The 25544-nt window shown below is 47.0% G+C and overlaps 1 protein-coding gene across 6 annotated transcripts in view; it reads left to right on the forward strand.

The window, feature by feature from the left end:
- The window catches only part of LOC137425723 (sterol-4-alpha-carboxylate 3-dehydrogenase, decarboxylating), a 60397-nt gene extending 41248 nt beyond the window's left edge, over positions 1-19149 (forward strand). For all 6 annotated transcript variants that reach the window (XM_078777003.1, XM_068114457.2, XM_078777004.1 and 3 more), the window contains exon 7: positions 17102-19149. In XM_078777003.1, the coding sequence (XP_078633129.1) occupies positions 17102-17440 (339 nt within the window). In that variant the 3' untranslated portion in view covers positions 17441-19149. The remainder of the gene's footprint in view (positions 1-17101) is intronic.
- The last annotated feature ends 6395 nt before the right edge of the window (positions 19150-25544 follow it).

Below are 25544 nucleotides of genomic sequence, written 5' to 3' on the forward strand. Positions count from 1 at the left end.
CGCCCCCAACTCCAAATTACATGTCCCCAAATTTCCATAAGCAAGTCCTGAAGCCTGGGACAGTAAACATCAAGGCCTTACCTCTACCTTGATGTGCAGGTAATTACCGGTTGGTCATGTCCAAAAGTGCCATCCACCCTTCAAAATCCCAAAATTTATCATTGGGCCTACCAAATTCTTTCAAATTTTACTTTTCTCCCCACTATACTGGCAGGTATGTGGATCCGCATCCAACGGTGAACTGTTCTAAACAACTACCTGTGGCTACGACAGCTCCGCACCTCTACCGTGCAAGGGTCATCGGGACAAGGAGAGCAGTCAAAACGCCAACATGGCCCATGAGTGTCCATAAGGGTGCGACCCACCATCCATCCTTCGACCCCCTGCGAGGAACACAGCTGCACCAGCCCCAGCTGGCCAATGTGGTGAGCACCTGCTGCCAACAAACACTACCATACCCACAACCTCGGCCCTGGGGGAGACGGTCGCTGTGCGTGGCATTCCCCTCACGTCACCAACGCCGCCCTTGTCCCCCAGTCCACACAACTGCAGCCCCTAGTGCTCACCCACACTTGACCACACCAAGGTCCAGTCGACAGCCATGCTCCACCAGGAGACTCACCCAGAAGACATGGTCCACACACCTCGGACACGCACAGCACCACGTTGACCCTCAGACTACCCAACTACATCCCCATGATCCCGCGTCCCAAATATTGGCACAGTCACCCCCGCAACCAGTTGAGAGCTGTGTCCTGCTAACCTGGCAATTTTAATCACAGCCAACAACACTTTGGTCTACACACCTGGTTCAATAATGGTGACACTGCTGTCAGTATCCACCATGACATTTCAAGATTCACCCTTAAATTTGCATCTAACCCTCAGATTACCCATGCCAAACATTTTTCACATTTTACTAAACTCACCAAAGAAGGGTGCTTTGCCATACACATGCCAGCCGAGCATGGCCCATATGCTCGGCACGTTACCAATTCCCATTCTCATCGCCATGGCTCTCTTCCCAAACCGAGAGTCCATAAATCATAACGGAACATCTGTGGAAGGTCACTCTCACACCATCACGTTTCACAGATGCCCCCAATGGTTGTCCGGCAGGCTATAACATTCCCTGTCCATGCGGTTTGACCCGCGTCCATAGACCAGCACAGCATGGCAGGTCACCACATGCTGGCTGTCCCAGAGTCTCAGGGTGAGGGTGCCAGGCCGCATTCCTGGGCGGTCACCACATCAGGCCCAAGTTGGCCGTCCGTGATGCCACCACCAAAGCGCGACCCACAACACCTCCCCCTCGTGGTCCTCAATAAACGCCATCACAGGCTTGAGAATCCACTTGGAGGTCTTAACCACCACCAGGGTCCGGTGACCCTGCCGGCCCGATGGACAAGGGACGCCACACTCCACCAAACCCCCCGTGAGGCCCAGGTCGTAACACGATACCCATGGCTGGACCCCACGTCCAAATCTCGCCAGCACAGCCCCCCAGCTGGCTGGAATTCCCAAATTTAAAAAGGGGCAACTTTTGCCCGAGGCCATCACCAATGACCTCTCCTGGTCCAAATTTCACAGCCTGGGGACCAACTCCCTCTATGGCTGCTCCACATCACATTCCCATTTTAATTTTATTTTAGATTTCCTTTTAAAAAATTTTGGCCCCAGGTGTTCAATCACCGCAGCTGCAGGTAACAACCCCTACCACAGGTTGTTCTGCCCCTCCATGCAGCTGATCCAAATTCCCTACGGGGACCAAATTTTCCGAGGCTCTATCTCCCGATCCTCCAATGTCCAAATCCAGTCTGGAGCCAACACACTCCCCCAACTGGTTGTCCAATTTCGGAGCCTCCGCCACCAAACTGCAGTGCATGGTGAGGGTCCCCTCGGTCACTTCAACCACCTCCTCGGACAGACTCATCTCCTCCCCCAAACTCCTTTGGAACTGGTCAACCTTGTCCTCCATGGGACTGTCGCAGGTCCCCAGCCGCTGGATCACATCATTTACTTTATCACAAATCATTTCTGGCCCCATCAGGCCGTCCCCAATAAATACATGGTCCGGCTCCATTACTCGGACCCCCCCTATTGTTATCCCCTCTTGCTCTGAATCACCGCCCTGGCACAGCAAGGATCCAAATCCATCCCCCTGTTGAGGTGTTGTGGCATCCACCCGGCCCCGATAAACCTCCAGGCCAGCATGTATCAAACATTCCCCATTCTCTTCAATTGCCATTCCCGGTTCCTGAGCCCCGTGCACATCTGCATGGGCCGTACTCTCCACCATTCCCAATTTGAATTCCCCCCGTTCAGATTGAATTTCTGCCACCCTTGGCTCCTCATGGGCCCCGTGTGAATCATTCTTTTGTTCTTTCTTTATTTCATTCGTTTGTTCACATGGGGTTTTCGTTTCTTTAATCTGCACATCCAATCTTTCACCACATCCCCTTATTATATCCGCCTCATTTCCCGCATTTCGTCCTTCATTTCCCTCATGTTGTTATTCATTTTCTCACTGCTATCGTTTATCAATTTCCTCATGAATTTAATTAAGGCCTGGCAGTCTATGGGGGCCGTCCCTACGGCGGGGGGGAGCTCCATTCCTATGCTCAAACCCCCCAACTACTTCCGACTCACTCCCAATGCTCCCCGCATCTTCCAACCTTTCTTCCATATTCCTCACCTCTTCCATCCGTAAAGAAGAGGTCGCTTCCCCGCGCGTATTTTACAACAGGAACCGATTTAATTTTAACTGACGCGCTGTTCACGTCCCGCGCACCGATCGACGATGCAAATGTATCGCCTCCGACGACGAAAATTTTGCGTCCAAATTCTCCACACTCTTGACACCAATTTATAACAGGGTTCAATCCCACTCCTGGATACCAGTTGTCGTGCGAATACCCTCCGGTTAATACCAGGGCTCGCGAATGACCAAACGGCTTTAATTGAGGCGACGACCAAATCGGATTTGGCTATAAACCGAGGGAGGAAGAAGTGAAGAGGAAGAGGCGGAAGCGCTTACCTATAGCGATCCAACTGCAGCTCCGATCCTGCAGGGGAATTAACTCAACAAACACAAGATTTTGAATGGAAAGGGAAAATAATACAAGGGTTTATTTTACAAGAGATAGCGGGACAGAAAAATATGCACCGGTAATAAAATGTCCTAAATCGGGATCCCGCACCCCTCACCTCAGAAACAAGACAAAGGAAAATGAATTGCAAAAATAACTGTCCGCCGTGTAATGGTTCGTGGGTGCGAGCTTATCTGTCCGAAATGTGTCCTTCGTCCAACGCGCCTCCTTCAGTCCTCCTCGCCCACGAGCTCCGCCAGGCCCGAGCGACCCGCCCCACTCCAGGCTCCTCGTCGACCGCCCACGAGGTCCGTTCGCTCCACGGCACGCTTCGCTCCAGCACCAAAAGCAACTGGGCTAGCGATCTCCCCGCGAAGCCGATCTCCATCACGAGGCCGATTTCCACCACGAGGCACAACGAGAGCCAGGAATGGAGAGCGAAGAGCGAAAGACCGGCACGACTCAATACCCAGAGCGAAACGTAGCGTCCAGAATCCCGCCAGCGAGTCCTTTTGTAACTTGGCATGTGATGTCAGTTTTGGCGTGCCACCAACCAGAGCCTCGTAGCTTCCCGCCGTCTGCCGAACCTCCTCGCGCCTTCCGCGCTGATTCGCTCAAGGTTAGCGCCTTCCGCGCCAACCAATGACAGTCCTCCTCGGCGTGGTTCCCAGCCTGCCTGGTGTCTGATGCCCACGCCGATGTTGTACGCGGCCGTTGCCTGTTTGTCTTCCACAGTCTTTGTAAGCGAAGGGAATTTAATTACTGTTGCGCACTAAGGACCTATCTAAGTGTCTATATGAGAATGCGTTGCCATAAAGGACACAGGTTTGACGACAGAGAGGACGACGAACAAAGGAATCTTATCCATAATCCCTGTACTACTTAGCACGCCCCGTCCCTCGTGGCGGGGACATCAATGCAGCTTATACCGATAAACCGGGCGAAACACAGAACTTATTACAGGTAGAATCCATATCACGACAGTCGGATACTGACCAATACAGATCTACCTGGCTCTAGATATTCCTCTACCCAAATTCATAACAATATATATATATATATATATATATATATATATATATATATATATATATATATATATATATATATATATATATATATATATATATATATATATATACACACACACATATATATATACACAGTCATGTGAAAAAGTAAGTACACCCCATGTAAAGTTTTGACTTTTTCAACATATGTCAACATACAGCTATTTGATCTTCATTTCAACAATATTGACAGATAAAGGTGATATAGTACAACAAATATCATGAAACATTTACATTTTGTAGTACATTGTATAATTTAAATAAACATAAATGCAAATTTCGCATGTGGAAAAGGTAAGTACACCCCGACATTTATCACTACTTCAAATACCTAAAATTGGAATCAGGTGCACCATCTCAGGTGCAAATGATTAGAACATCGTCAGAGAGGATCTTGGAGGAACCTGTCTTATTTAAACCTCAGACATTTCGTTTGGTTTGCTCTTTGTTGTTGAAGTGTGTGGCGTCACCATGCCAAGATCAAAAGAGCTCTCTGAGGCCTTCAGAAAGAAGGTTATAGATGCCTACGAGTCTGGGAGGGGATTTAAAAAGATCTCCAAACAATATGAAATCAATCATTCGACTGTCCGCAAGATCATCTACAAGTGGAGAAGATTCCAAACAACTGCCAACTTGTTCAGGCCAGGCCGCCCCAGCAAGTTCAGCCCGAGAGCAGACCGCAAGATGCTGAAAAAGTCTCTAAGAACCCCAGAATGTCATCACGGGACCTACAGGTAGCTCTTCCCACTGTTGATGTCAAAGTGCACGAGTCTACCATTAGAAAGAGGCTGCACAAATTTGATCTACATGGGAGGTGTGCCAGGAGGAAACCTTTGCTGTCCAGAAAGAACATCAGGGCAAGCCTAAAGTTTGCCAATGAACACAGAGGCAAAGACCAGCACTTCTGGAACAATGTGCTCTGGACAGATGAGTCAAACGAAGAGCTATTTGGCCACAGTACCAGAAGACATGTTTGGCGAAAACCAAAGACAGCATTTGACCACAAGAACCTGATATCAACTGGAAAGCATGGTGGTGGAAATATTATGGTTTGGGGCAGCTTTGCTTCATCAGGGCCTGGGCAGCTCACCATCATAGAATCCACGATGAATTCTTCATTGTACCAGAGGGTGCTTGAGGATAATGTGAGGCCATCTGTCAGAAAGTTGAAGCTCAACTGAAGGTGGACCTTGCACCATGACAATGACCCTAAACATACCAGTAAATCCATCAAGGAATGGCTGAAAAGAAAGAAATGGAGGGACTTTCTATTTCACGTGAATAAGTAAGTACGCCGTGTGTAAAGTTTTGACTTTCTCAACATATTTCAACATACAGCTATTTGATCTTCATTTCAACAATATTGATAGATAAAGGTGATATAATATAACAAATATCATGAAACATTTACATTTTGTAGTCCATTGTATAATTTAAATAAACATAAATGCAAATTTACATAAATGCATACATACATACATACATACATACATAGTCATACATACATATATATATATATATATATATATATATATATATATATATATATATATATATATATATATTGTTATGGATTTGAGAATTGTGTTTTTTTTTGTTGTTGTTGTAAAAATATCACCCTCCTTCCTCCATTCAGTGTATAAAGGTCAAAGGTCGTGCCGTAGTTATTCCATATACAATCACGTAGCCAATTATAGATTTCCCTTGTTCAGTAGTTATCTCCTTATTATGTGTATTAGGTTAAGGCTGTGTCGTCCATTAATTAATACTGCATTGCACCGAAGTGGAATAAGGTAGATTCCCTGCACATCCCCCCTTTCGTCAATTGCCAACTGCACTGGGCGGTTTGCTGCATTCCACTGCTGCTGGGGAGTTGTGGTGTTTTCGCTGCAAGACTCCATTAGTCACGAGGTCATCTCGGAGCAGAAGGTGGGAGGAGTCGGCCCAGCGCCGGGGACAAGGCGTGGCCTCGCCAATGCCTCCTCTAAGGGCGGGGTCGGTGAGCCCTCGCGACCAATCAGGGCCGAGGCGAGCTCACCGATGGGCGTGTCCTAGCGGCCGGCGGCTTGATCGCCGTAGGCGTTATAAAAAGCGCGCGTGGAAGCCTTTCACAAGAGAGAGCCGGGAGAGTCAGGGAGTCAGGGAGCCAGGAGAGTCAGAGAGTCCTGCGAGTTGAGAGTCAGAGTCCTGCGAGTTGCGAGGCAGAGAGAGAGAGAACCCGTCACGCCAGACTCCCCCCACCAGCAGCTTTGGCTCCACCAGGCAGCTTCGACCCGTTACCCCGTGGGAACCAGGATCGGTGGCATCGGTGGCCGTCGAGGTCCAGCCCGACGTCCCGTGCGGGATCAAGCTCCAGCCAGCTCCGTGCCTTCCTCTCCCTCCAGCCATCCACCTCCTGCATTCGTTCCTACCATCATTCCCCGTGTAAGTGTGCTCGTTGTCTGTCTTTGTCTTGACCATGGGGTATAGGTTAAGCCTGTTTAGTTAAGCTAGAGTTTCACTGTGTCCTTCTGGTCCGTCCCTCTTTCTGTCTTTATTTTCTTATTCTTCCTTCTCCTTTGGTTTCTTTTAATTGTGTAAATAGTAGTAATAAATAATATTCGTATTTCCACCCTTTTGTCTTCTTCTTCTTCTTCACATCCTTCGTCTTTGTCTTTTCCAAATTGAATACCTGTGGCACGATTTGGCCAACGTTCAGGAATCGGGTCTAGTCATTGTTAATAGTTTGTGCCGCGGTTGCTAAAACCGCTCGGCAATTAACATCTGTCCGCGGTACGAACGGGGCTGTGCCACCGGCTTTTCCGGAGGTCGCTGGGCAGCGTCAGGGACCACGTTGGTCAGTTATAGAAGAGGGGATTAATCCCCCCTCCAAGGGGACCAGAGGCCGACGTTGGGTTCCGTAACATTTGGTGTCGGGAGCGAGATTCGGACCTGAAGCGCTTCGCGTGCTCAAATTACGAGTGGCCCAAAAATTGTATTTTATAACATCCTAAATTTAAAATCGTGCCATGGATGGTCAAGGCGACGGGATGCCGGTGGGGGAAGTAGAGGGTGTCGAGTCGACCCAGGACCTCGGGGAAAAGTATGTGGGAGAAATGGAAGAGGAGAGCAATGAGGATGTGGTTGTGTGGGTATCAGGTGCGCAAGATGGCGCCCTCACGCACGAGGTTTCAGGCGCACAAAATGACTCCTCGCACGAGCGCGCGGTAGCCGCGCCCGCTGCGCCAATGGGGGCGGTCCAGATGCAGGCCCTCATGGAGCAATTTATGGCACAAATGCAGGCGTCTCTCAACCTGCAGGGGGACAAATCAAGGGTGGAAATCAGAGACGGTTTAAGTAATATGGGAAATAAAATCGAGGGTTTAGGCAACAAATTTGAGGGTTTAGACAACAAATTTGAGGGTTTAGACAATAAATTTGAGGGGTTAGACAACGGGATGAAAGAGGTGAAGAATGGGTTAACGGGGTTAGAAAACACTATGGAAGGCAAATTGAGGGAGATAGGGGAGCAATCCGCCAGGGAAATTAAGCAGATGGGAGATCAGATAGAGGAGGTGAAAATCGGGTTGGAAACTAGATTGGATGCTCAGAGGAATGAATTGGAACAGATGAGGGCGGTATCTACTAAAGAAATGGAGGAGATAAGACGAGGTGTGGGCGAGGATGTCTCGGGGGTACGCGAGGAGGTAAAGCGAGGTGAGAAGCGTATGGAGAAAGAGGTGAGAAGTAGTACGGCTAGGTTACAGGGGGTCATAGAAGATCTAACACGGGGAGTAGAGCAGCTGACGGTGGGACAAAAGGAACTAGTGGAGCAAGTGGAAAAGAACACTGCGGTACTAGGAGGGTTGAAAGCGACACAAAAAGAAATCAAAAATGAATTAATAGCGACGAAGAGGGAATGTCGGATGGTACATGAGGGATTGACAAAGCGTTTGGACGAGGTGACAGAGGCAATGGAGACAAAGGACCGGGAGGTGAGGACGCATATAGAAACGGTCAAGGTGGCCTTAGAGGACGAAATTGAGGAGACGCACCGGGAAATAAAAGAGGTGAAGCAAAAGTTAGAGGATGTGGAAGAGGGGGTAAGTGAAATTAAGAAGAGACGGAGGGAAACTAAAAAAGAGATAAGGGAGGAGGTGATGGAATATGTACAAGGTCGGTGCTCAAATCGTGATGGTGTGCTTGCTAACCAAATAAAGAGGTTGCAGGTGGCGGAGGAGGTGCGGAGACGAGGTGCCAAGGTGAGTGGCGATATACGCGGAAATGTATATGGTGTGAGGGGAGATTCAGTTGGCTTGGGGGTTGGTTTGGACCCGGGTGTTCATGAGAGGCCGCTGGTAAAGTGTGCGGCAGGTACGGAGTGTGAAGGAGGAGGTGTGCGAGGATGTCCGACTATGGGGTGTGTAAGGAAAAAGCAAGCGCCGAGGAGGGAGTGTGCTGTTGAGAGTGAGTTGGTCGTAGCGCGTGTGCGGGGGGGCACATGGAAGCGCGGGATGGGGAGTGTTTCAGGGGATGTAACAAAGGAGTGCACACCTGTGGTGAGTGTTACGGAGGGTGTGACGGAAGAGTGTGCGCAAGAGGATGCGCGAAAAAGGTGTGTGACAGGGGAGTGCATGATAACAGAGTGCGCTGACAAGAGTAATGGTGAATGCGCGACCGAGTGTGGTGGTGAGAGTAGTGAGAGTGACACGGGGCGCGAGTTGGTTGTAGCAGGTGAGAGAGGATGTACACCTGGAATGGAAGGATGCGCACCTGGAATGGTCGAGCGCGCGCGGGAATGCACATTTGAGTTAGTAGTAAAGCACGTGATTGGGTGTGCAAGTGAGTGCGCACCTGTGGTTGTCACCGGGGATGTGACCGAGGAGTGGGCGCGAAGAGGTGTGCTGGTGAGGTGTGCGAACGACGAGTGTGTGCGGTGGTCAGGTGTGTGACGAAGTCTGTGAGCGCAAGAAGAAGTGCAATAACGAAGTACGCGGGGTGTACGGGCGGCGTTGGAGCACCGAGCTCGGTGAGGATGAAAGGGGTCACGTATGCATGTGAGCCTGCAGGTGAAGCATCGACGGTAACCGGGTTAGCGGTTAGATCGACCTGTAGCCGAAGCGAGCCCTCGGTGCGTGCCGGGCTTCGTGTGCAGCGGGAACCAGCGAGGATCGTAACCACGGCGGTTTCAAAGGAACCGCCGTACGCGATCCACGCCGGGCCGCGCTCTGAACGGCCGCGTCCGTGCTCCACTAAGCGGAGCGGGCGGCCCGGCTCAAGGACACCGAGGAAGGGTCGTCACGGCAACCCTTTGTGGTTGAGGCGTTCCGGCAGGGCGAGATCGGGCCATCGGACGGCTCCGTGCCGAGATGGTGCGTGGGATCTCGGCCTGAGCGAACCCCCTTCTCTGCACCGAATGCCGGACGGATCCAACCGCCGGCAACGAACCACCCGAATTCATGGCTCGACTTGGCGAAGCCAGGTTCTGAGCATGAATTGGTGCACCGAGAGGCTCAAGTGAGTAGACGTGTGATGATGATAGTGTTTTGGACCCGAAATTGAAAAGCAAAATTTGATGATTGGCAGATTGATGATTGGTAGAATGATTGGCAGATGATTGGCAAATTTTTGATTGGCTGAAATTGGATGGGCCAAATTGGTAGTGAGAGATACCCGATGTGGTGGGATGGCAACTTTGCCATCTCTCACAACGGGGGCAAAGGAGCAATAGCTATGGGGTTTATGGCAGTGTAAGCAAGCGTTACGCCTAGGTCCCCCGTCGGGGAAGTGATGTGAGTTGACAAAGTGGAACACGCAGAAAACATGCTATGATATGATATTTCGCTCACAAGGTTCAGACATACATGGAGGCAGCCATCCTGGATTTTGACGTGGCGACCCAATTTTCAATAGCGTTTTTCCTTATGCCTAGATACACCCACACACCAGAAGGTACTTCGCTTATTTTTCAAGATATTTCGCTCACAAGGTTCAGACATATATATGGTGGCGGCCATCTTGGATTTTGACGTGGCGACCCAATTTTCAATAGCGTTCTTCCTTATGGCGAGATACACCCACACACAAAATTAGAACTTGGTACTTCACTTATTTTTCAAGATATTCATCTCACAAGGTTCGGACATACATGGCGGCGGCCATCTTGGATTTTGACATGGCGACCCAATTTTCAATAGCGTTCTTCCTTATGCCTAGATACACCCACACACCAGATTAGAAGTTGGTCCTTCGCTTATTTTTCAAGATATTTCGCTCACAAGGTTAGACATATATATGGTGGCGGCCATCTTGGATTTTGACGTGACGACCCAATTTTCAATAGCGTTCATCCTTATGCCGAGATACACCCACACACCAAATTAGAAGTTGGTACTTCGCTTATTTTTCAAGATATTCATCTCACAAGGTTCAGACATATATGGCGGCGGCCATCTTGGATTTTGACGTGGCGACCCAATTTTCAATAGCGTTCTTCCTTATGCCTAGATACACCCACACACCAGATTAGAAGTTGGTACTTCACTTATTTTTCAAGATATGCAGGTTACAAGGTTCAGACATACATGGCATCAGACATACATGGCGGCGGCCATCTTGGATTTTGACGTGGCGACCCAATTTTAAACAGCGTTCTTGCTTGTGCCTAGATACACCCACACACCAGATTAGAAGTTGGTACTTCGCTTATTTTTCCAAGATATTTCGCTCACAAGGTTCAGACATATATATGGTGGCGGCCATCTTGGCTTTTGACGTTGCGACCCAATTTTAAACAGCGTTCTTCCTTGTGCCTAGATACACCCACACACCAGATTAGACGTTGGTACTTCGCTTCTTTTTCGAGATATTTCACTCACAAGTTTCAGACATATATATGGTGGCGGCCATCTTGGATTTTGACGTGGCGACCCAATTTTAAACAGCGTTCTTGCTTGTGCCTAGATACACCCACACACCAGATTAGAAGTTGGTACTTCGCTTATTTTTCCAAGATATTTCGCTCACAAGGTTCAGACATATATATGGTGGCGGCCATCTTGGCTTTTGACGTTGCGACCCAATTTTAAACAGCGTTCTTCCTTGTGCCTAGATACACCCACACACCAGATTAGACGTTGGTACTTCGCTTCTTTTTCGAGATATTTCACTCACAAGTTTCAGACATATATATGGTGGCGGCCATCTTGGATTTTGACGTGGTGACCCAATTTTCAATAGCGTTCGTCCTTATGCCGAGATACACCCACACACCAAATTAGAAGTTGGTACTTCGCTTATTTTTCAAGATATTCATCTCACAAGGTTCAGACATACATGGCGGTGGCCATCTTGGATTTTGACGTGGCGACCCAATTTTCAATAGCGTTCTTCCTTATGCCTAGATACACCCACACACCACATTAGAAGTTGGTACTTCGCTTATTTTTCAAGATATGCAGGTTACAAGGTTCAGACATACATGGCATCAGACATACATGGCGGTGGCCATCTTGGATTTTGATGTGGGTTGCACCCACACACCAAATTCGAATGCGGTCCTGCGCTTACGCACGCACGCCCGCACACACGCACGCCCGCACACACGGACGGACGGACGGACGGATGGACACACGGACGGAGGGGAAAGCCATAGTCCCCCTTTCGCTCCGCTGTGCGACGGGGGACAACTAGCCCGGGAGGGTTAGGATAAAATGGTAGGGACCTAGAGATGACCATAGGTAACGGTAAGGTTAGGTAGCAACATTGGACAGGTAGTGGGGACATAGAGAGGGTATTTGAATGATAATGACGAGGGAGCGCAATAGTTTAAAGGGGCGACGGGGAAGCGCGAGTTTTAGCAGGGCACCAGGTAGATTAGGTGATGCCGTGTGAGTGAGTATTGATATCGGTGAAATGAGGAATTGCGGGGCAATGCTCGGGAGAGATGTGTGTGTGAGCGTGGGAAAATGTGGGTGCCTGAGGCAATGGTTTTGAGCGTGGAAGTGCATGGAGCAGTGCACGAGGAACGATTGTGGTTGTGCATTGTATTGAATGATTGAAAGAGCTTTGGAGGAAGGAGGGTGCAGGTGGCACCAGGTGAGATTGCACAGGTGTGCAACTGAACAGGTGTATGGAGCAGTGTATGAGTGAGTGATGGTGATGTGTGTTGTGTTGACCAAATGGTCCAGGGAGGAAGGAGGGTGCAGGAAGCACCAGTAGGAGAGATTGCACAGGTGTGCAACTACAGGTGTGCAAATTATATGGAGAATGGTTGTATGGAGTATATGGAGTATGGAATGGATGGTCGTGGAGTGAGTATGGTGGAAACGGTGGAGTGGAGTGGATGGTGCGAAGGTGTGTATGGGGAGGATGGACCCCATCACGAATACCCGGGGAGGGTAGTTTAAGTTAGGTAGAGGGTACAGGTAAATTGTGGTTGGATATTGGCATCTGTGGTGCGTGGTGGAAGAATGGTGTTTGGATGGGTGCATTAGTGTTGTGGAAATGGCTGGGCGTGTGGCCTGTTAGTGTGTGTAGTTGGTTGAGCACTCCACCACTGCGAGGATGTCGGCCAGGTGAGGCCGCAGGTGGGCTCTGGGAGCCGTTAGAGTTGTGGATGGGGCCCGAGGATCCGGAGGACGGACCCGGGTAGCCCAGTGCCAGAGAGGGCACCGAGTGGGGTAAGCGCCAAGGAGGGCCTTCCCCAGTTAGATAGGTTAGGTTAAGGAGCAGGTAAGCTTGGAGGCAACTGCAATGGTGGAGGTGCGCAGGTGGGTAGACCTGCTGGGAGAGCTACACGACTCAGCCCGGAAATTGTGCAAGGGCACAGGGAGTTGAACCGGGGGAGTGAGACCCCAAATTGATAAGCACCACAGCTTGGTCAATGGGAATTGGTTTTTAGAACCCATAGAGTAAGATTGCCAATGGTTTGGCAGGGAAAGGCCCCGGGTAGTGTAAAGTGTATTAAAGTCATTTAGAGGATAGTTAGGATTGAAATCTCCTCGCACCATCTACATCCACTCACCTGAGGTGACAAAGCTCCACACCATGCCATGGTTTGTTTTTGTTATTTTCTGTGCAAATGTTTGGATTGTGAGACGCATCATGACGTGGGTGTGACATTGTGCTGTTGTTCCATCTCTCCCTCCTTATGAGGATTGATGATGAGTTGGTGATGGCAAATTTTGGTTAGAGGGATTGTGGGGACGAATTTGGTATTAGGGGAAATATGGGGAAGACGTGACGGTAGCGACGAATTTGTAAATGTGTCGATTTTTTTGTACATATGGGGTAAGGGCAAGGGTAGAGTAGGTAACAGGGGGGGGTGACGTACGGTAGGGACGAGCTTTCTCACTTCGCTCTCCGTACGCACCTCGTCTTGCATTGCCTTGTTGATGTGTACCCTTGTGACCTTACCCCTCGCTCACCTGTCTTCTCCCCCCACCTCCCCCCCTCCGTTGTCTCCCACCCGAGGACTGTGCGCCACTGGGCGCCGAGGGGAGCGTGCGGGAGTCCGCCATTGTGTGCCCGAAACTCCCGCAACCAGCTGTCTGCATCGATGCACCACCTTATGGACCACATGTCTGTGGCTGAGCACCACTCATGGACGCTACGGGTTGGGGCATGGCCCCTCTGCTGGAACCGGCCATGATGGCCCGAGATCTTGCTGGCGGACCTTGGTCACAGGGCACTTATGCCACACAGGTGAACCACACATAGTCGGCCCTGTGGGCCAAAAATAAAAAGAACAATGGACACGGTTGTGCACTTTTATTATGTCCAAATAGGCCGCCAGCAAAGAAGAAAGACAACAACTGGAAGAATAACAATGGCCAGCAGAGGGAGCCGAAGAGGAAGACCAGCACCAGGGGTTTGTGTGGTTATTTTTTTATCATAAACTGTTGTGACTGTGCACCGATTGGTGCTTGATGGTGCTTTGGTGCTTTCTGGTGCGTCGATGCAGCACAGGCTGTCTCCCCCCCCAAAAGAACAATCACAGGTCCTGGGTTGCGTTTTGTAAATACAAGTAGCGTCACTGTAAATAATGCTCCCCCATCGTTCATGTTGTAGTTTGAAGACAATTCCGCAATTTGGTTAACTGTGAACGTGAGTCTGTTAGGCAGGGTGCAATGCAGCAGCGGGACATACTTATTTGTGTTTTAAAAGTGTCGCACTCAGGGTCAGGTTAAATGTAGAGGGAACTACACCTACGTGCCACACTAAAGGTAAAAGTTAATAGGCCCGGGACGTGCCTAAGAGGTGGAGGGTGCAGTGTTATGGATTTGAGAATTGTGTTTTTTTGTTGTTGTAAAAATATCACCCTCCTTCCTCCATTCAGTGTATAAAGGTCAAAGGTCGTGCCCGTAGTTATTCCATATACAATCACGTAGCCAATAATAGATTTCCCTTGTTCAGTAGTTATCTCCTTATTATGTGTATTAGGTTAAGGCTGTGTCGTCCATTAATTAATACTGCATTGCACCGAAGTGGAATAAGGTAGATTCCCTGCACATCCCCCCTTTCGTCAATTGCCAACTGCACTGGGCGGTTTGCTGCATTCCACTGCTGCTGGGGGGTTGTGGTGTTTTCGCTGCAAGACTCCATTAGCCACGAGGTCATCTCGGAGCAGAAGGTGGGAGGAGTCGGCCCAGCGCCGGGGACAAGGCGTGGCCTCGCCAACGCCTCCTCTAAGGCTGGGGTCGGTGACCCCTCGCGACCAATCAGGGCCGAGGCGAGCTCACCGATGGGCGTGTCCTAGCGGCCGGCGGCTTGATCGCCGGAGGCGTTATAAAAAGCGCGCGCGGAAGCCTTTCACAAGAGAGAGCCAGAGAGTCCTGCGAGTTGAGAGTTAGAGAGTCCTGTGACTTGCGAGGCAGAGAGAGAGAACCCGTCACGCCAGACTCCCCCCACCAGCAGCTTTGGCTCCACCAGGCAGCTTCGACCCGTTACCCTGCGGGAACCAGGATCGGTGGCATCGGTGGCCATCGAGGTCCAGCCCGACGTCCCGTGCGGGATCAAGCTCCAGCCAGCTCTGTGCCTTCCTCTCCCTCCAGCCATCCACCTCCTGCATTCGTTCCTGCCATCATTCCCCGTGTAAGTGTGCTCGTTGTCTGTCTTTGTCTTGACCATGGGGTATAAGTTAAGCCTGTTTAGTTAAGCTAGAGTTTCACTGTGTCCTTCTGGTCCGTCCCTCTTTCTGTCTTTATTTTCTTATTCTTCCTTCTCCTTTGGTTTCTTTTAATTGTGTAAATAGTAGTAATAAATAATATTCGTATTTCCACCCTTTTGGCTTCTTCTTCTTCTTCTTCTTCACATCCTTCGTCTTTGTCTTTTCCAAATTGAATACCTGTGGCACGATTTGGCCAACGTTCAGGAATCGGGTCTAGTCATTGTTAATAGTTCGTGCCGCGGTTGCTAAAATCGCTCGGCAATTAACATCTGTCCGCGGTTCGAACGGGGCTGTGCCACCGGCCTTTCCGGAGGTCGCTGGGCAGCGTCAGGGACCACGTCGGTCAGTTATAGAAGAGGGGATTAATCCCCCCTCCAAGGGGACCAGAGGCCGACGTTGGGTTGCGTAACAATATATATGTATATATATATATATATATATATATATATATATATATATATATATATATATATATATATATATATATATATATATATATGTTTGTATATTACAAATGTCTGTCTCCCTGCGGGTCTGTTTGTTATGTTTGGCACATCTTTAAGTCTATGAACTCCATACTCTGGGTACAGATACAACTCTGTGCGGGAAGTAACATGCATGAATTATGTGGCCTTGGCTTCATCATCCCTTTTGAGGCCAAAGTTACCAATGTAGCCATTTTTGGCAAATAGGATGACCAATTGGCTGGATATTTTTTGGTAATGTGTGATTTTGAGGGCTAATATTTACGTGACTTCTCCTAATCATTCTGTCCATAATCCAAGATCCTTCAGAGCAGAATGTTTAATTTTTGTTTAAAATGAATGAAAATTGTTGGATCAATACAAACACAGAACAAATTAAGTTCTCTTATTCTTCAGGATATTGTATTTACGATGATCAATGCAGGTTGATATGGCAGACAGCTTGACTTCCTTAAGGAATGTTGTGCCCCGAGATGAGCGTTAATGTAATGTTAATAACAGCTATCATTGTGATTTTCATCATGAAAACTTGTGTTGAACTCATTATAACATGACTGACTTCAAAACTCCAGGGGAAAAACAACATTGCAATTTGTAGCCATCCACAATACAAAAGGTACACACACCGGATATCCCGCTAAGGTACAAAACACGAAAGGATAAACAGATGAAGTTGTGTGGTTGGTTTTGGCACGTAGGCCTCTCCTGTTTATTCTGAATAATCTGCACTAGAGGAAGAGTGGTCCTGCGAAGGAGCTTTGATGCAGGTTGAACTGAGGCCAAGTGTGCAATTAGCCTCCTTTCACTAGCCTCGGCCTGGCTGGCCTTCATGGCAATGATCCAGCAGTGGTATGCAGGCATCACTCTAAACGTTCCACACCAGAGCAAGATATGGAAGGCATGCTTTATATTGACCTTGCAGTGGGATGTGGGGAGGGGGTTATGTAAAGTGTCATGGAAAAGACCTTATGACTGAATACAAGGGCATGGTTGGTTCTCGGAAACAAAATACAAATGTCATGAAAAATTCAGCGGAAAGTGATATGGTGAGTGGGACCTCAGCTCCGATGTTTCCTGGGCGTTCCTTGATGGCACAAACTGTGGGCAACGAGATTGGTGCAAACAATTGTTCTGTTTGTTGCCTTGCACGTCGGGTAAACCCAGGGTTTGTTTGGCCTCGTTGCACTTTCAGATTGGCTCTCATGGTTGTTCACTCAGACCCATGCCACTCTTTTAACACCGAGTTGTACCGCTTGTTCTTATACATGTTAACCCTCCTCTATTGCCTTGTCCACCTTTTTTTTACAGGCATACCATGTGACAAACGATGAACCAATCTGCTTTTGGAAATTCATGGGCCAGATGCTTCAAGGCCTAGGTTACGAGCCTCCTCGGAGACACATCCCCTATCTGTTAGTGTACTCATTTGCTCTGATAATATACTGGCTCTGCGTGTTCCTGAGCCCATTAATCCATCTCTCACCCGGTACCTTCACACCAATGCGCGTGGCTCTCGCAAGTACACACCACTACTACAGCTGTGAAAACGCCAAGCGAGACTTGGGATATAAGCCAATTGTTCCTTTGGATGAAGCTATCACAAAGACCATCAAGAGCTACCCAGAGCTACACCATCGCTCACACTAAACTGCAAAGAAAGAAAGCATATGGGAATGAGTCCGTCCCATTGACCGATCATTCAAATTAGGCAAAATCACTATATATATATACAGTCACGTGAAAAAGTAAGTACACCCCATGTAAAGTTTTGACTTTTTCAACATATTTCAACATACAGCTATTTGATCTTCATTTCAACAATATTGATAGATAAAGGTGATATAATATAACAAATATCATGAAACATTTACATTTTGTAGTCCATTGTATAATTTAAATAAACATAAATGCAAATTTCGCATGTGGAAAAAGTAAGTACACCCCTACATTTATCACTACTTTCAAATACCTAAAATTAGAATCAGGTGCACCAGCTCAGGTGCAAATGATTAGAACATCGTTAGAGAGGATCTTGGAGGAACCTGTCTTATTTAAACCTCAGACATTTAGTTTGGTTTGCTCTTTGTTGTTGAAGTGTGCGGCGTCACCATGCCTAGATCAAAAGAGCTCTCTGATGCCTTCAGAAAGAAGGTTAGAGATGCCTACGAGTCTGGGAAGGGATTTGAAAAGATCTCCAAACAATTTGAAATCAATCATTCGACTGTCCGGAAGATCATCTACAAGTGGAGAAGATTCCAAACAACTGCCAACTTGTTCAGGCCAGGCCGCCCCAGCAAGTTCAGCCCGAGAGCAGACCACAAGATGCTGAAAGAAGTCTCTAAGAACCCCAGAATGTCATCACGGAACCTACAGGTAGCTCTTGCCACTGTTGATGTCAAAGTGCACAAGTCTACCATTAGAAAGAGGCTGCACAAATTTGATCTACATGGGAGGTGTGCCAGGAGGAAACCTTTGCTGTCCAGAAAGAACATCAGGGCAAGACTAAAGTTTGCCAATGAACACCTCGGCAAAGACCAGCACTTCTGGAACAATGTGCTCTGGACAGATGAGTCAAACGAAGAGCTATTTGGCCACAGTACCAGAAGACATGTTTGGCGAAAACCAAAGACAGCATTTGACCACAAGAACCTGATACCAACTGTAAAGCATGGTGGTGGAAATATTATGGTTTGGGGCAGCTTTGCTGCATCAGGGCCTGGGCAGCTCACCGTCATATAATCCACTATGAATTCTTCATTGTACCAGAGGGTGCTTGAGGATAATGTGAGGCCATCTGTCGGAAAAGTTGACGCTCAACTGAAGGTGTACCTTGCAACATGACAATGACCCTGAACATCTATCTATAATTCCAGTAATCTCTGTGTGTATGTTTGTTTGTTTGTTTGTTTGTATGTCTGTGACCGCTGTTTCTCGACAACTACCGGTCCGATATACTTGAAACTTGCCAGGTATATTGCTGGGGACCCGAGGATGTGCCTTTTCAAGGTTTTAAATTAATCGCAGAAGTAGTTACCGAGCTATGTCCAAAAAACGATTCAACCAATCAGAGAGCAGCGAGCTATCACGTGTGCCGAACGTGGCGAACACACTCTGCCTCGGATGGCACATTTGAGAGCGTATTCATTTATTTCCCGTCGGCAAACTATGTTGCCGTTAAACGATGTTTTAAAACTAATTATAAAACTAATTAAAACTAATTTGCGATTCTTTCGCTTTCCTGCGATATGCGACCTTCCGGAGCTCCTGTGAGAGCGTGCGCCATTACGGATAGTACGGGTACGTGCATGCCATATGTTGGCGTTAAACTATGTTTTAAAACTAATTAAAACCATTTCATGTAAATAGAGGGGGGGGGGGGGGGATTGTCACTGTACTCGCAAGCCGTTCGCCGTTCGCTTTGGCGTTGCGAATGGACCAAAACATTTCATGGACCAAACCATTTCATGTAAAGCGTTCGCCGTTCGCTTTGGCGTTGCGAATGGACCAAAACATTTCATGGACCAAACCATTTCATGTAAATAGAGGGGGGGGATATAATTTTAGATATATATATAGTACGGGCATGCCCTAGTACCAGTAAATCCACCAAGGAATGGCTGAAAAGAAAGAAATGGAGGGTTCTGGAATGGCCAAGTCAAAGCCCGGATCTAGATCCCATCGAGATGTTGTGGGGGGATTTGAAACGAGCTGTGCATGCAATAAACCCCTCAAACATCGCACAGCTGAAAGAATTCTGCATGAAGGAGTGGGCAATAATTTCTCCCAGTCGATGTCAGAGACTGGTAGACAGTTATAAGAAACGCCTATTTGAGGTTGTTTCTGCCAATGGGGGCAATACCACCTATTAGAGCCAAGGGTGTACTTACTTTTTCCACATGCGAAATTTGCATTTATGTTTATTTAAATTATACAATGGACTACAAAATGTAAATTAATGTTTCATGATATTTGTTATATTATATCACCTTTATCTATCAATATTGTTGAAATGAAGATCAAATAGCTGTATGTTGAAATATGTTGAAAAAGTCAAAACTTTACATGGGGTGTACTTACTTTTTCACGTGACTGTATATACTAGCTTGGATCGCCTCGCTACGCTCGCCTCACCAAGCGTCGTTACTGATGAATGGGCTTATTTTAGCTGAGGATAATGACTGTACCTGAGTTGCTGTGTTGTCATGATTTTCACCAATCATAATACAAACAATTATTTTGCACAAATGTATTTGTTGTGTTTGTGATATTACATTTTTATAGGCAATTTAGGTTGAATGTTTTTTTTCAAGAAAGAACCCCTCAGCACATACATAGGGGAGGGGTAGGTGCAGACTGGAAATTTGGGACAATTACACCTCACCACCACGTAATTCAAAACACCTCACCACCAAGTAATTCAAAACACTTCATCACCACGTAATTCAAAACACCTCACCACCAAGTAATTCAAAACACCTCACCACCAAGTAATTCAAAACACCTCAACACCAAGTAATTTAAAACACCTCACCACCAAGTAATTCAAAACACCTCACCACCAAGTAATTCAAAACACCTCACCACCAAGTAATTCAAAACACCTCACCACACATAATTTAAAACACCTCACCACCAAGTAATTTAAAACACCTCACCACCACGGAATTGAAAACACCTCACAGCCATAAAACACATAATAAAAACACCTCACCACCACAAAATTAAAAACACCTCACAGCCATAAAACACATAATAAAAACACCTCACAGCCACAAAATTAAAAGCACCTCACCACCACGTCATTTAAAAACACCTCACCACCAAGTAATTCAAAACACCTCAGCACCACGTAATTCCAAACACCACATCACCAACTAATTCAAAACACCTCACCACCACATAATTAAAAACAACTCACCACCACGTAATTATAAATACCTCATGACCACATAATTCAAAACACCTCACCACCACGTAATTCAAAACACCTCACCACCACGTAATTCAAAACACCTCACCACCACGTGATTAAAAACACCTCACCACCAAGTAATTCAAAACACCTCACCACCACGAAATTAAAAATACCTCACCACCACAAAATTGAAAACACCTCACAGCCATAAAACACGTAATAAAAACACCTCGCCACCACGTGATTCAAAATACCTCACCACCACGTGATTCAAAACCACCACAACGTTATTAAAAACACTTCACAACCACGGAAACAAAAGTTTGAGGGAGTCGTTAAGTGACAACACAGACACTGCCCAGATGTGTAGATCTATAGATAAATGACTACTCGAGTTGCCGTTTTGTCATGGTTTAAACCAATCATAATTCAAACAATTATTTTGCACAAATGTATTTGTAATATACGTGATATCACATTTTATTAACAATTTAGGTTGAAAAAAAATTTTTCCCCCAAAAAATTCCAAAAAATAATAATAATAATAATTGGAAAATTTTTCAAAAAAAATACCGTTAGGACATACCGACGGGAGAGATATGTGCATACCAGAAGTTTGGTACGATTTCACAAAAGTTTGAGAAAGTAGTTCAGTCACAACACAACACAACACAGGACAGGACAGACGCTGCACAGATATATATATATATACACACACAAATATATACAAACACACACGTACACGTATATGTATACATGCATTTATTGATGTACAGGTACTTCCAAGTATTTGCTTTAGAGATTTTTGCTTTAGGAAAACATTGTTTAAATCAAACTTCAAAATCCCATTGACTATTAAAGGGGAATGCGTTCCTGACAGAAAAAGAAATTGAGTGAGAATTTTTCGAAGTTGCTTTACTCACCCTAGTCCATTACTTTACTCACCCCAACCCTCTTGTTTTGTTAATCGTTCGTTCCTTTCATTCGATCTTCAATTTAATTGATGTCTTCCTAACTCCGGAGATTCCCCACAGAAAACCCAGCCGTGGCCTTTGCAGTGACCCAGGTGGTTAATTATTATCATTGCATTCAATGAAACCAGTTCAATGAAGCTAGTTCATTTTGGCACATTCCTTAATCCTTTTTTAACTCAATATAATTATCTGAACAGTAAAAAAGTTAAGTTCAATGCTTTGGCAATTTCACATTTTCTTGTGTAAATATGGAGAAGGGATCAGAGCCTTGCTTGCTTAAAGTAAATAGGTATATATGCTTAGTTAACTTCGTTAACTTCTTCAGGTTGTCAGATTTCACTCCAGATTTCGACACTTAATTAGTTAACATGCTCCGATCCTCAAATCCGAAATAATTTATTTTTATTATTAACTTTAATTTTTCCATGAGAGGAGATCGTGTTTCCAAGGCAAGGCATGGCAATTCTTTTTGTTTCACTCAATGAAACCAGCTCAGTGAAGCTGTTTAACCTCTGCTTCCGGTTCCTCCGGTGAAAAAGCATCCTTCAAGCTCTTCACGTCATCAAAGTTTAAATATTTCCCCATTTGTGTCTGTCAAATCTCCACTGGTTATTTTATTGTGCATGTGTTACTGTGTTTCTAGTTAGTCTTGGTTTGTAGTTCGTGCAAACTTGTTGTTAGGGTTGATAGGGTACCCTGTCGGTATTTTGTAAATTTAAGTTCTTTCCTTTGCTGTATTGCTTTTTTCTTTGATTTTCTTTTCTCCCCTGACCTTCCCTCACAGCTGTCTAACGTTTCAAATACCAAAAAAAAAAAAATACTTTTTTATTTCCTTCTCTCCTCACGGTCTCCACTCACGACCACCTGCTTGTTGTCTCAACCCGCCCCCTTTATCTCCTTTTTCTTCGACCTCTCCAGCCGATACTCACTTTTCCAACTCCAGTTTCCACCATACTCAATCAACCCTTTCTCCTTCTTTCTCAGATCCACGCCCTCGCTTCAGGGACTTTTCCCAGATTGTTTTTCACTGTTTTGTTGAAATATTATTTAAATATGTTTAAACTTTCCCCTGCAGTGTTTTATTCAGTGGTTAATTACAACACGCTGTTTTTCTTACTATTTAAAAGGCTTTTTTCAATTTCCTCATCAAATCTTTCCACGTCAAAAAAAATCAATCTCTCACAGTTCTTCCTTTCTACATTCTCTAAACTCACCTTCATTCCATCCCTCCTCTGTCGTTTTCAAATGGATCTCTGACTTGAAAATCACAATAAACCCAGTTTGTAATGAATGTTCGTTTGTCATTAATCGTCCAATTTCTAAACCTCTCCTCACCCCTCCCCTCCGAAACTCCCTCGTCACCCCCTCCTGCTAAACTCCCCCCTCACCCCGCCCCTCCTAAACTCCCCCCTCACCCCTCCCCTCCAAAACTCCCCCCTCACCACTATCTTTCAATTCTCCCCCCTCGCCTCTCCCCTCATAAACTCCCCCCTCTTCCCTCTCCCCCTAAACTCCCCTCCCCCGCCCCTTCCCTCCAAATCTCCCCCATTCCCTTTCCCTTCAAAGCTCCCTCCTCCCCTTCAAAACTTCCACCACCTCTCCCCTTCAAAATTCGCCCCTCACCTCTCCACTCCAAAACCCGCCTCACCCCACCCTTTCAATTCTCCCCCTCGCCCCTCCCCTACTATACTCTCCCCTCGCCCCTCCCCTCAGAAACTCCCCCCTGGCCCCTCCCCTTCAAAACGTTCCCCAACCCTCCCCTTCAAATCTCCCCCCCCCCCTACCATCTTTCTCCAATTTTCCACCCTCCCCCTCCTCAAAGCTGCCTCCTCCCCACTTCCTCTCTCTTCCATCTCATACCTCCACCTCCTCCAACCTTCTACTTTGCTCTGCTCCTCCTCAAACAACCCCTCACTGTGCCTCATCCCATCACCATAAAACCTTTTGTCCTCCTCATCCTTCCCTTTCTCCGAGCTCTTCTGCAATCTCCGACACACTATCAACAGCTCTCCCTACCTCCCCCTCTCACCCCTCATCTTACCATACCCCTCCCCTCCCCTGTCCTGTACCCGATGCTCCCCCTTCCCTCTTCCTTAACGGTATGGACCTCAAACATCCGGGGCCTTCGCTCAAACCTGATTGGTCTCTGCATACAGGTTGCTTCTGACAAACCAGACTTAATCTGCTTAACAGAAACTTTCCTCCTTCAAGATGTCTCTAATTCCTTAATATCTCTTCCTGGTTACTCCGTCCTCCGGTATGATAGACCTGAGCCTCGTCCTGGTGGTGGGGTTGCTATCTTTATCAAAAATTATCTTCCTCACTCTCCTTGCACTGCCCTATCTCCACCCCACCACCAGGAGTACCTCTGGCTACGGCTTCCTCTTCGCTCCCACCTTTTGTTCATATGTGTTCTGTACCGTCCTCCAAACAGTGATGACTCCATTTACATATCACTGTCTAACAACATGGACCAACTTTTATCCACTCATTCCAACTCTCTCTTCCTCATATGTGACGACTTCAGCTGTCATCATGCCAGCTGGCTGGGTGTGTGTTCCTCTCTCACCAGCCATGGCATCTCAGCAAAGGACTTCTGCGACTCATTGGGACTGACACAATCTGTCAATTTCCCGACCTGGATCTCAGTCAACGGAGCTTCTTCTCTTCGAGACCTGGTTATGACAACTTCCTTGAAAATGTATGCTGCTCTTTTTCTGCTACAATCGGTTCTTCTGATCATTTGCTTGGTAAAGTGGACATCTCTCTGGCCATTCTCAGAGAGCCTCCTCAGCGTCGACGAGTCTGGTATTTCACTCAGGCCGACTGGCATGATCTTCAAGCAGCCATCAATCATCTGGACTGATCTCCCATCTCCACTGCCTCTGACATCAACTCTTCCTGGGAATTATTCTTCCAAAGAGATTTGCTTTCTCTCATGCACAGATTTATCCCATCTTGTCTTCAGTTGTCATGCCCTTCATCCCGTCCATGGTACACTGAATCTTGTGGTGAGACAGTTGCCCTGAAACAACTTTCCTTTGCCTCCGGAAGGCAAATCCAACTGAAGGCAATCTCAGTTCCTTCCACCAAGCTCGGGACAAGTGTGTGTCTACCCTCAGGAGAGCCAGGAAGCACTATCTCTCTACTTTCAAGACTGAACTCTCAAACCTGTCTCCTTCCTCCAAATCCTGGTGGCATCTGGTCAAATCCGTTTTTGGTGTTTGTTCCCCCTCCATCCCCTCCCTTACCTCAAATGGCTACACAGCTGACTCTGCACGTGACAAAGCCGAATGCCTCAACTCTGTGTTTGCCTCAAAATCTTGTGTCCCAAACCCATTCCTCTCTGTACCCACCTTACCCAGTCGAACCCAACTGCTCCTGGACTCTGTGTCCTTTTCTCCTGACAAGGTGGAGAAGTCTTTGTCAAACCTCGACTGATTCTGCAACTGGACCAGACGGCATCAGCCCACAGGTCCTAAAATCCTGCTCTGCCGCTCTATCTCACCCTCTCTCTGTTTTCTAAACCCTCTCTTTTGCTCAAGGTCATCTGCCATCAGCTTGGAAATCAGCCAACATTAACGCTTTTCAAAAGAAAGGTGCAAAACAGATCCATGCAACTACAGACCAATCAGTCTGCTCCCAATAATCAGCAAGGTCATGGAATCAATCATCGCTTCTGACATCAAATCCTTCCTCTTCTCCAATGGCTTGATCTCGGATCATCAATTTGGATTCAGACCAGGTCACTCTACTCTGGACATTATGCTTCTGCTGTATCAACAATGGATGGAGGCTCTCAATGCCAAACAGGAAATCAGAGCTGTCTCCCTTGACATATCTCGTGCCTTCGATACGGTCT

Source organism: Myxine glutinosa, chromosome 4 (genome assembly GCF_964187855.1).
Source record: "Myxine glutinosa chromosome 4, kmMyxGlut1.1, whole genome shotgun sequence".
Lineage (NCBI taxonomy): Eukaryota > Metazoa > Chordata > Myxini > Myxiniformes > Myxinidae > Myxine > Myxine glutinosa.